This window comes from Anser anser (genome assembly GCF_964211835.1).
Source record: "Anser anser genome assembly, chromosome: 1".
Taxonomy (NCBI): domain Eukaryota; kingdom Metazoa; phylum Chordata; class Aves; order Anseriformes; family Anatidae; genus Anser; species Anser anser.
Genome location: NC_139720.1, coordinates 115,183,717 through 115,196,205, shown reverse-complemented (window position 1 = coordinate 115,196,205; position 12,489 = coordinate 115,183,717). Strand labels below are relative to the sequence as shown.

The following is a 12,489-nucleotide window of genomic DNA, read 5'->3' as shown; positions in this document are numbered from 1 at the left end:
TCTGGAGAAAAAAACACCCCCTGAGAAAAGCCACTCATTCCCATGCACTTTTGGCTGCATTCTCCCTGACTCTGGAAATGAGCCTCCTCTGGTTTTGGTTCTAGCCCAGAGACGGGACAGATTCATAAGCAGGAATTCAAATTCAAACTGACTTTCCACACACCAGAGTGAAAATGAAAACGGGCTTCAGAGCCAAGAGGGATCTATTTATTTATTTATTTATTTTAAATTCTCAATCTGGTCAAGATGTTAGGAGCAGCCAAAATTCACCTCAGATTCCTGGAACCCAGCCACATGTCTTTGCTTTCTGATACTCTGTGGTGGGTGCATGTTTGGTTTGTTGCATTGTGAGCCAGCAGGACACTTAAATCTCTCTGTGGGAATAATCTGCTCATATTGCTGGTAGCACCCCAGCAGGCAACTATGCTTTCTGTACCACTTCCATACTCCTTCTTATAAGAGCAAGAGCAGACAGCTCTACAGGTCACTCTAATATAACACTGGTTTTGTTGCAATAGGAACAAATCCATAGTTGTGGAGAAGAATGCTCTGCAGCACTCAATTCTGGAAATTGTCCTCAGCTACAAGCAGGATTTCTGGCGTAAGAAATGACCAAGGGTTATGGTCCAGAATAGTTGCTCCAGGGAATTCTGGGAGAAGCAGGGCTGGAAGCAGTCAGTGGCAAGAACCATTGACCACTAGAAAAGGAAGATACTTCCTCTGATCTAACATTTTCCTCCACATCATCCAGGATGGTCAGTCCCCCTGGTGTTCCTGTGGCTTCTCCTCAAGCCATGATTCTGGGGTGTATGAATTTTAGTAGTTACAGTTAGAGCCACTCTGATGACCAGAAATCCTTCTGGGAAATGTTGGAAAGCCCCAGCTTTTCAGCCATTGGATCCCTTCCTTCTATTGATGTGTTTTCTATGGCATGAAGAACATTCCTCAGCCAAAGAAAAACTCACATGTTCGACATATCATTGCTATGTCCCATCACATATCTTCAAGATCACATCTCAGACAACAGAAAGGGGAAGAGACATCTCTCCCAGTCAGGTTTCAGTTACTTAGGGTCACTGAATCTAGAAAGTCCACTGTGAATTCTCCTCCATGAAGACACAATCTCTAATTGTCAAACACATTTCTTAGCACTGACAGTCTGGGTTAGAATCCAGCAGCTGGGTTAGTTTTTTCCTCACCTTTGAAACTCAGCAATGTTTTAATGGAACTCCCCTTTGGAGCAACTTAAGTTTTTTTGTTTGTTTGTTTTTTTAATTGGAATTTTATTTTCATGAGCAGCAATAAGGGCTGTGTGAGAATACCCATTTTGGACTTCCTCTTACTGAAATTCTTTGAGCTGTATAAACCTGGAACTATGTGGGACAAAAATATGGCAGTACTATTACCAGCTTCGGATGCCCAGGCTAGATGACCTCTCAGGAAACAGTATGAAAAAGGCAGGCCAAATTAAAAGAGTGTTTTTGTGCATTTAAATGAGTCTTCCTGGAAAATAACTTTTGGCTGACTGAAAAGAACTGAAATGTGTGGTTTGCCAGACTTTATCAAAGGGGATTATGAGTTGAGCCTACAGACAACTATTGAGGTTGACAGAACCTACAACACTACTGGAAGTGCACAAAAGAGGGTAATAAAGGGAAGGGTACAGAGTTTGAGGTACAGAGTTGTATGTACAAAGACTATCCCCAGGCTTATTCTGTCCAACATAGATCATGGCATTTCTACTACAAAAAAGATTAGGGAAATCATTTTCCAAGAGCAAAGTGCAAACATTTGTCCAGACAGTGCTAAACAGACTCAATTTTAAGATCAAATTTTGTAGAAAGCAGAGTAGTCATTATTTATCTACTGAATGCAGCTTTGAGAGCAAGACATATAATTCCATGATATTGCACTGGAAGAAAATGATTGCTTCAAGACAAGAAGATGGCACGGGAGTGCTGGCCACACCCATTGTCGCTGTGATTTCACCATAGTTTCCATTGTAACCTCCTATTTTCATATACCATAAGCATTGCAAAATGCTGACCTTTGGGGCTGCATTTTTCCATTCTTGCTACCTGCCCCAAAGGTGCATTCTTTTGTAAAGTCTAAGCAAAATCTTTTCAGGGACCACGGCTATTACTTTTTGGCTGTTGTCACGACAGCTTGCCTGGGGCAGATTGTATAGCAACTGCTTTGTTCCTCTGAGCTACAATAAATCCTACCATCCATCATGTAAAGCAGAAAATTAGAAGCACAGAAAACAATTCAGAGCTCTCCTGATTTTAGTGTTTGCAAGTTTTGGCTGTTTAGGCTTGCAAATGGCAACAGATAAAGAGAAGAGAGATTGAATGGGGAGATACTGACCTGAGCAGAAGCTTCTTTTAATGAGAACTGTTGACACTATCATATTCATATCGGAAAGTTATAGTCTTGAGGAACTCTTGTGTTACAGAGACAACTATTGACTAGTGTTAGGTAAGGCCTTCAAAACATGGCAACATAACAGGAAACAATCTATTTTGTCACTTTGAGTATCTCCTGCTTGGCATACTTGCTTTTCTCAAGCTAATTGTTAAGAAGTAAAAGGACGTATATTTCCACCCACTGCCATAAGTTAGCTGGTTTCCTAAAAGGTTAAGTAAGTCGGCACCAAGTGCATTAGATTCTCTACATTTCTCAAAAGCAGACTATTTGTAGGAGTGTTAAAATGTGGATATTGATACTGAACTGCAGGCATCAGTGCTTGAAAATGCTCTCTCAGGGCTTTAAAGACCACAGAGTGTGCATGAGAACAGAGATGATTAACAGCACCGAAAGCCAAAGACAATTCTGAAACAAAAGCCCATGTCTGCTATTAAGACAGCACCCAGGTGGCCTTATATAGCCCCACACATTCTCCTGATTTTATCATTCACGGAAAATATGTCTGAAAGATGCTGTACCAACAGGAAAAGCCAGTCTCCCTATAGGCCACAAAAAAGACTAGAGCTGTCCAAAGGTCTCTGGGAGTGCAAATATATCTGTTTCAGTAGTCCTAGTCCATGAGGATGCACACTCCACAGCCTGCAGCTTTATTTGGTGCCAAGTGGCAGGCAGAGAAAATTTGGTCGCAATATGATCTTTTAACACTGCTGAGTAGTTCATTAATATTCAGATCTCAGTTCATCTCCTATGGACTGGTCTTACAGGGATTTCAACCACAGATTTCAAGACACAAACTGCATGAAAATCTGAAATAGGCTTTCTAGAAGCAAATAGGATGGCTTCAGTAAAACATAGACATGACCAAAGACAAGTTATGCTGAAGCTTTAATTTATGCATCAGCATTTTTGCAGGGAACCTGTCAAAATTTCTTTATATGCCTTCTTTTCCTACATCTTCCAGGATCTCAGCAGACACCAGGAACTGAACAGCATTGCTGCTAGTTCCTCCATGGAATCCAGTTTAACTACTTCCCTGCACAAGGCACCAGCCCACTTTACTGAACCTATTCAGACCAGCCAGTTCAGTCCGTTTCTTGTTGAACTGACCTTGGCTGCATTTGCATGACTGTCTCTGACATTCTGTTATCTGTTTGATTTCTGCACTATTCCCACCGTCATAATCTTTTCAGGTTTAGCTGTTCCCATGCCTTGATTTCACCTTCTGCCCTCCTTCCAGTTTCTTCATTTGTCTTCAAATGATTTCACTTCACATCTGCTCTTGTTCCAGTTTCAGCCCTTTTGTGTCTGTTTATCTACTTTTGTTGACTATGTTATTCCGCCTATAAAGTCATACTGTTCATGCGCTGTCTGGATACATGTTACTTGACACTAAATGTTACTCTTTAAGGCAATACTTTAAAATCTCAAGCACAACGAAATGGCTAGCAAAAAAATGAAACTTACAAGTTATGCAAAATAATCTGCTTGTTCTATAACCTTCTTTTCCAAGCTGCAAATAATTTATCTACATGACAATCACTGACAAATAATTTCTCTAGTTTGGTATAGTATATGAGAATATCTGTCAGATATGCAATTGCACCTGCATATAGACCTTAATGCCAGGCAAACAATGGCTTTGTTCTCTAATACATCTGCTATATGTAATACCTGATTAAAAACAAAAAGAGGGATGTTGAATTCACACTGTTTTGTCATTCACTATTTTTTTTATCTGAAGTAATTTCTTAACCCCCATAAATCCTTTTGGCACTGTTGTGCAATATTTCAAGAACAGTTTTTATCAGTGCCTTTATGTAGAACTCTCTGTGACTCTTCTACTTCTCATAACATACCTCAGTTGAATGCCATGATAAATCCAGAAGAAACAATGACACTCTTTCGCCTCCACTCTCCATAATTTTCCCATTACTGCTGGAGTAGATATCTGGAACACTGCAACATACCCTGATTTGAAATTATGCTGTATCTTCCACCTACTCTGCAGTTATCTGCAGCCTGTTGACGTTTTCATCAGGCCAATGAACTTATACCTCTGGATTGCTTGGAATGAAAGTAACTCTTTTCCTCAGGGTTCACACAGCAATTTTCTTTATTCAGCTACCTCATACCTCCACTTACTCCAGTATACTTTTCAGATTTTTTTTGCTGCCTTGGTAGAATTTGTTCTTCCAGATTCTAAAAGGCCAGTTGCGCTATTTATCTCTTCTTGCAAGGCATCTGCTTTTAACTCTTTCTTGGAGCAGAGTTTCCTGATGAAGGAACTGAGCTAATGCCCATTCAAGCATGTCTACTGTGTTTGCATTTCAGGATGGACTGCAAGCTTCTAAACCTCAGTACAGCAGGCTTCAAAATATTCCCTCCATATTATTTCACCCCACACTTTTGTGGTATATGGTTCGCTTTTTTTTTTTTTTTAAACTAATTTCTGGTATCATTGACCCAAATGTATTTCCACAGAAATTCACCTTTAGCATACTGCTCTTGTGCCTCATTTTCTGGATCCTCCTTTAGATTTTTCTCTGCCTGTCCAGCCTTGGGGTGATTTGCTAATTTTCTGCAAGATACTTTCACTTCTTTTGTTTTCCTTTAGAATTTGATTGTTTACATTTTCCCAACATTGCCCTGGTTTATTGCTTGTCTATACTGCTTTTAACTATGTGTACTGTCCAATAATTTCCTTTATTTTTTTTTTGTATTGCTTCCTCAAATATTTCCCAGATGATCTGTAGTGAGATTTCTTCACCACTGCAAATCAGTAACCTGCAATGTCACCCAAAAATGCCCTAGAGGACTGCCTCCAAGAGCTATCCTTTAGCATAGTCCTGTACTTGTTGGACACAGGAAGTTGGAGGTGCTTTCCACAGGAGAACAGAAGCAGAAAAGCACTCTGTACTGATTGAATCTATAAGGTTTCCACTGAATAACGTCAACATGTTGCTACTGAGCCAGGTGTAGATGAGGGACACAGACTGCAGGCAGGCAGCTCAAAGAGCCACACAGGTGAGTCTGCTTCTGAGGACAGCTTTGATTTCCCATCTGATTGCTGAAGACTTGCTCACTTTGGACAGCAAAAGGACAACACTCGACAGTCAACATCTGGTCCTGGCCATTCAGTGGGCCCTGACGTGGCTTTCCATCTTGCTGGACAAAACAGGCTGGCCAAAAAGGCACCCACTCTGTCCAGAAGAACACTGTGAGCCACTCTGATTTTTATGGAGCTTGGCCATCAGGCCTAACCCATGGAAATCGCTCTGGATTTCCAATAAGTTGAATCTCCAGGAATCTGGAGCTATCAAAATGGAGCGAGACAATTTAATTCCAGCATTGGCAAAACAGTATTTGGACTCAGCACATTACAAGATGTCCTGCCAATTCTGGTTTTGGGCACACACTCTAAAGCAGGTGAATCCTTCCTGATTTGTAGTTCCACAGCAAATAAAGCATTTCACAGAGCTCCAGCAAAGATGAAACTAGCTGGCTGCTAGAAAAAGAGGGCCAAGAGAAGTGGTCCATTTCAGAAGAACTACCGTACTTGCTGCCAGTGGTTTCTGAAATGAAAGCCAATTAAGTTAACTGTAGTCTATATCTATATCTGCATTGAGATATGCACCTGTGTGTAAAACATAAATTTGTATGTACACACTCATGCTAGATAATATATGTATTTTGTGTGTATGTGTGCACATGGAAGCAGAGGTGCTTTCTACAAATGAACTGGTCACACTTGCCATGGTAGACCAGACACATCTTCAACTCCTGTGACCCCAGATACCATGGTGCTGGAGAAGGAAGGGGTCCTTTGTTCCTCCCAGGTTTCTGGAGCTAATTCACTTCAGACTCTCTCATTTTTATGTCTCTGCTTCTGACTCATTTGCCAATCAAAGTATATCTCTATCTCCCTCACTTTTTTACCATCATGTTAAGAGTAGGACAAGTTTTGTGGACTTTGGCAACTGAGTCATAAAAAATGAACCTCAAGAGCTTTGTTATACAATAAAGAGGGTTGGGCTGGATGGTGTTGCCAAACTTTAAAAAGCTTCTGTAAAAATGTACATTTTTTTGTAGTGCTACAAAGCCCATATTTACCTAATAAACTGTGGAAAGTCTAAAGGAGCTTCTACAAAATTTCTTGTAAATAATATTTGTTTTAAGAATTGATATGCATGCCAAAAAAAAATATACTGCATTTATCAGCTTGGAACTATTACAATCTTTTTGGTAAATAATATCCTGTTTTCTGAAAAGCCTAAAATGTGTATCTAATCCAATTGTGTCACCTCTCATTTCCTTCAAAGACGGGGAAAAAGGCAAAGCTAAGTCTGAAATTCTGTTTTGAATTAACTGCCACTTTATCTCTAAGCGACTTCTTTGTGCGAAGCTGTTACTGCAAATACTGTTTCAGAGATCATTCAGTCATCTCCGACCCCTGCAATGCATAACTACAAGGTAGTGAATGCTATCAGCACTATCATCTTGCACTTATGCAGGGCTTCTCATCCAAAGTGTTCCAGCTTCTTGCAGAGGGATCCTCTTGCTGGGGACCAGCTGCACCCTTCAGGGACTGGTTCATAGTGTGGATGTGACAGGTAGAGTAACTGGGTTGTAGGAAGTCAGACACTTTGACTCCACTTTAATGTGACGTGACTAAAGCAAATAACACTCTCTAAGGTGAAAACCAGTAGCAAGTGCTCCATAGTGTCATACAGCCATTGAAAGCAGGAAATGAAGAATATCTTGGGTGTTATTCTCTATTCCATTCATCTCTTTTTACATCTCTCTAGCAGTATGAAGAGACCTAAGTGTAAGAAGGGTTCAGACCCTCTAATAGAGAATGCTAGACTACAAAGGATACTTGCATAGAGAGACTTGGTTATCCCAGTCGTAATAGCACCAATTCTAGTCAGGACAATCCAGTGTGGTAAAAGCTTGAATACTTAAATTGGGTTGATTAAAAACACAATTAATTTTCTTCATTAGACTAAAGTCAATTTAAACTCATTACACTATTCCTTGTTGTCAGTCATTCCAGCCCCTCTCTCTCTCCACTCAGCCATGCACCCACAAATACCTTTCCATACCAGTCCATTTACTCCTGGTCCCTCCTCCTTTTCTTACTCAGCAAACAGGATCTCCTCTTCTTGAAGGCATCTCTTGATTGCACTGGCAGTCAGCTGCTGAGGGCTGAGAAGCTCATCTCACCTTTGTTCTGCCCAGCTCTGTCATTTCTTCTAGTCAGACTTGTTCCCTACTGGTCCTGTAGCTTTTTTGCTCTCAGCTGCTGGAGAAGGTTGAGGTGGTGAATCGGAGAGCAAAGAAGAAAGAAGAGAATTTATACTTTGGTATTTTGGAAGCTGGAATCCAGGGAGAAGCTTAAGAACGTGACTTGAGGCCAAAATGCTTGGCTCTCCAGTTACAGAGCAGAGCTAGGCAGGTTTATTCCTATCGTAACATTGTGGCCCATGTCTTGTCGAGAGCTGCCAGCATTGGTGAAGTGCAGAGGGTTCAGAGGAACCTCTCCTTCACTCGTCTCCTCTGCAGCACTGTGGGAGGGAAGGGATAACAGAAGAATTAGCAGCACAGTGAGAAATTTGTCAGAGATAGAGCAGTCTACTGTGGAACATAATACATAACACATTACGAGACCGTATGCCTGGAAGTTATTATGGGGACATCTGGAGGTTACGATTCCTCCTGTCACTGTCCTCCTCAACTGTCCTCCCTTTCCCTCATTCCAGCAGACTTGTGGCCCTGAAATTGTTAAATTGGTCTTTGACTACTATTTCATTTATCCCAGCTGCTGAGTTAGGAAAAAAAAAAAAGAAAAAAAAAAGCGGCAACTCACTGAAAACAGATGCTGCCTCTGTACTAAGCAGATAAATTAAATACATAAAGAATGGGTTGTGTATAATGTTGATTCTTTGTAAAGTTTTAGTGTTTTTATCCTTGATATTAAAATTCCAAGAACATTGTATAACTTTAGTTTTGATCCGTCTGGATTAGTGAAGTATATCATTGGCATTACTTATGAGTACTGTAAATTAAATGGACTAACAATTTACCACAGAAATTATAGTAAAGAGAACAACAACAACAACAACAAAAAAAAACAACACATCCATACAACATCCATAACTTTAATACATTGGAGTAAACCCCCCGCTCCCTCACCTGTGCACAGACCTGCATACACACAGATGCACAGGAACGTGGTTCCTCAAAAGGATGCTGGACTAAAGCCCTTCCAGTACACTCTCTCAGAGCTTGCTGGCTGTCCAACAGAGATGTATCCTACTATCTAGTTAGCTGAACTGAGACAAACACTCACCTTTCTTTCAGTACACTGCAATAGTCAAAACTGATCCTAAAAATGAATAGTCATTCATTTTTTTGTTGGAAACACCTTATCAGTGTTTACAGTTCTATGGAAATGCAATGGTGTGCGTAACACAATAATATTGAAAACTCAAATGTGAAATGTCTGTGTTTTTCAGGTGTCAAATTTAACCAAATTATGATCTTTGAAACTGAGTCTACTTTTAGGAAAGACAGGCGGGGAGCTTGCGGTCTGCCAGGGCCAGCAGAATTTGGAATTTGGTTAAGTTTCAAGATTTTGTGCCTCAAGTTACATTAAGCAGAATATCTGTATGAAAGCATATTAGTGTCTGCATTGATGTATGCTGATTTTCATCTCAGCAGTAGGAAAAAAAATAAAAATTAAAAAAGAGGATTTGGCAGCAAAACCACTTTCAGACATAGTTAGGGAGATGTGAGTGGAATGAAAAGGAGCTAAGGTCAAAGTCAAAACATGACAAGTGCAGAATTTCATGCAGTACATGTTTATATAGGTTTCCATCCCCTTCTGTCTCCTTTGGCACTTGTGATAATCTTCCCCAGGCAGAAGCAAGCAATATGCCACAGACATCCTGGCAATCACTCCTTCTGGGCATCCAGGTTAGAGTAGCTGTTGGGTATGAGGGCAAGGGGTGGTGGGAGATTATCACTCCACAAGGCAACCACAGATACTGCTTAAGGATAATCTATCTTTGTGATCTTTCTGTTGTATCTTCTGCATAGGACTTAGATGGCTCAGTTATTGTTTTGCCCAGTCTCTGTGAGGAAAAAAATATCTAAATGTGCAGATGGGGAAAATGAAGTCTCTCACACTTGCCTCTCACAACAAAATTTGGGTAAGATCTGCCTTTGCACTGTTTTCCTCAGAAAAGAAAGCCCCATGCTAAAAGTCAGTCATTCAACTAGCTTTAATTTGCAGATAGGCACCTATTTTTCCATCTCAGCCAAAACACTGTTGTGCTTGTTGCTGATGTCAGAGACTTCAGAAAAGCCCCAATGAGCACCCTGTTGCACAGTCTGTAGTAAACCAGGGGTAAAGCAATAAGACAAAAACAGGAAACCTTGATCTCCAGATGAGCTGCAGCGATTTCTGAGATGTTGGAGTTCAAGATCCTGTGAGGAGGAAGCAGGGCAAAAAGTAGGACTGCACCCCTGGATTTCAAGAGATCTAACTTTGACCTATTCAGGAATCTAATTGGAGGAATCCCCTGGGACAGGGCCCTAGAGGGAAAGGGGGCACAGGAGACCTGTCTAATATTCATGTACTACTTCCGCCAAGCTCAGAGAAAGAAGCTGAGCAAGGAGGGCAGGAGACCTGCGTGCATGGGCAAGGAGCTCTTGGGAAAACTTAAACAGAAGAGGAAAGCATACATGATGTGGAAGAAGGGACAGACCACTTGTGTGGAATATTGGAATACTGTCAGAGAGTGCAGGGATGCAATGAGGAAGGCTAAGGCCTGTTTAGAATTAAATTTAGAAAGAGACATCAAGGACAGCAAGAAAGGCTTCTTCAGATTCATCAGCAGAAAAAGGAAGACTAGCAAAAATGTGGGTGTGCTGCTAAATGAGGTGGGTGCCTTGGTGACAGCAGATACAGAGAGGGCAGAGTTACTGGATGCCTTCTTTGCTTCAGTCTTCACTGCTAAGGTTAGCCCCCACTCAATGCCAAGCCAAAAAACAAGAGAAAAAATCTGGAGAGAGGAAGACTTTCCCCTATTTGAAGAGGATTGGGTTAGAGATTATTTAGGCAAGCTAGACACTCACAAATCTGTGGGCCCTGATGGGATGCACCCAGGGGTACTAAGGGAGAGGGCGGTTTTGATTCCTAGACCATCTTGAAGGTCTTTTACAACCTTAATGATTCTATGATGATTCAAAATAGTAGTATGGAAGCGATTACAGATGGCTAATTTCTTATATTAGTACTGAGTTTCTGTATCTTAGTAATTTTCTGTTATTACACGTAGCATTGTGTGGTAGGTACCATCCTATTCTTTATTATTATTATTTTTATTGCAACACAGTCATTTTGGTACATGGTAACTTCCATGTGCACCAGCCTGCTTACACCAGAAAGCACATGCGCAAAGCGCACATGGGAATTAGAGCTGAAGATGCAACTTGCTTCTGTTCTTTCCATAAAGGATAGAATGAAATTACCTCAAAACCAGTGTTAAAAATAAACCCAGGGCACAGGATGGGAGGTGGAGGGCAGTCCCTGTGGCCGAGGGACAGCCTTTCTCTCTGGCAAGCCAAATGGCCCAGGGGAGCCAGCCCCAAAAAAGAGGCCCTCAGCCCCCGCAACCCTCCTCCTCCTTCCATGTGAGGGCATCTTCCAGGCCACTCCCAAGACAGCCACCTTTGGCTGTGCATGGGCCACTCCATCACAGAGGCTTCCTGAGGTCACAGTGGCCACCACTGCCCCACCTTTGCTGCCGGGCCTATCAAACAGGACCCCTGCAGGTGACCCACCATTCGCTGAGCTTCTAGGCACTCTGACAGCCAACTTGTGTGGCAGGAAGAAGAGCCGAAGCAGCAAGGCGAGCAGCAGGCCTCCTTGGTGTGCGAGAACAGCAATGCAGTCCAAGGAAGCACTGAGAAGGAATGCACCTAACATGAAGGAGAAGTGTCATCGGCAGAGGGGTAGTGCCTGCGGCACAACAGACACCAGTGCCCAAGGGACCTCTGGCGCGCAGCCCACAGACACTTACAGGCGGTACCATTGGCACCGCAACGACGCGGGGAACAGGCCGCCCCCTCAGCCCTACAGCAACAGGGGGCCTGGGCCTTCCCAGTGGCACAATGGTGGCATTGGGCAAAGGCAGGAGCGTCAGCCGGACAGCCGATGGGAGCAGAGGAGTGCCTGTTGTCCAGAACACAGTGTGGGACCCAGCCATGGCCGTAAAACAGACAGCAGCATCGAACCCAGGCACAGAAATGAACTGGACAGTGGCATGGGATCTAGGCATGGAACTGGACGACCCCCTGGTTCAGCACCCTGGCCTGAAAGCATTCCGGATGGAAGGCATCCTTTTTGGGCAGTCCCTGGCAAGGACTGGCTTGTCCTTCTGCCAAACACTGTGGAGCCCATGGAGCCAGATCCACCAGAAGATGTGGAGGAACCAATGGAATTGGATCCACCTCGGCCAGACCAGACCTCTGACTACCGCGGCATGTCTTTGCTCTCTGCCATGCGAGCACACCAACTGCATCGCAGGAGTGCCCGGCAAGCTCCCTACTCGTCGCACAGGCTCCATCCCAAGCATTAGCTTGGGGCCGCCAAACACCATGGACATCCTGCAGGCTCACCTGCAAGGTGTCCCAGCAATAAAGAACTCTGTTGCCAATTCTCAGGGGTTGCATGAGTGCCTCTACAACTACCTGAATGGAAGGTGTGGGGAGCTAGGAGTCGGCACAGATAACTGATGATAGAACTAGAAGGAATGGCCTCAAGTTGCGCCAGGGGAGGTTTAGGTTAGAAATTAGGATACATTTCTTCTCAGCAAGAGTAGTGAGGCATTGGAACAGGTTGCCCAGTTAGGTGGTGGCATCACAGTCCCTGGGAGTGTTCAAGGAAATGTTGGACGTGGTGCTTAGGGACATGGTTTAGTGGGTGATGGTCGTGGTAGGGGGATGGTTGGACCAGATGATCTTGAAGGTCTCTTCCAACCTTAATGATTCTATGAT

The 12,489-nt window shown here is 42.8% G+C and overlaps 2 protein-coding genes across 6 annotated transcripts in view; one reads left to right on the top strand and one right to left on the bottom strand.

Annotated features, from left to right (window-relative positions):
- KCNJ15 (potassium inwardly rectifying channel subfamily J member 15) overlaps positions 1–7,980 on the bottom strand; it is a 37,313-nt gene extending 29,333 nt beyond the window's left edge. The window contains exon 1 of one of the 5 annotated variants that reach the window (XM_083801228.1): positions 7,567–7,980. Coding sequence is in view for 3 of the 5 variants with exons in the window: in XM_083801227.1 (XP_083657353.1) it covers positions 4,284–4,357 (74 nt within the window). In the remaining 2 variants the exon portion in view is untranslated. Of the gene's footprint in view, positions 1–4,283; positions 4,522–7,519 lie in introns of those variants that run through there. The other 4 variants (XM_083801240.1, XM_083801235.1, XM_083801236.1 and 1 more) reach the window with 4 other exon arrangements.
- Positions 1–12,071, top strand: part of LOC310897100 (uncharacterized protein) — a gene marked incomplete at its 3' end in the record, with an annotated part of 33,811 nt that extends 21,740 nt beyond the window's left edge. Inside the window, exon 2 of the mRNA XM_083830290.1 lies at positions 11,321–12,071. Coding sequence (XP_083686416.1) covers positions 11,379–12,071 — 693 coding nt within the window. The 5' untranslated portion in view covers positions 11,321–11,378. The remainder of the gene's footprint in view (positions 1–11,320) is intronic.
- Positions 12,072–12,489: the final 418 nt, after the last annotated feature.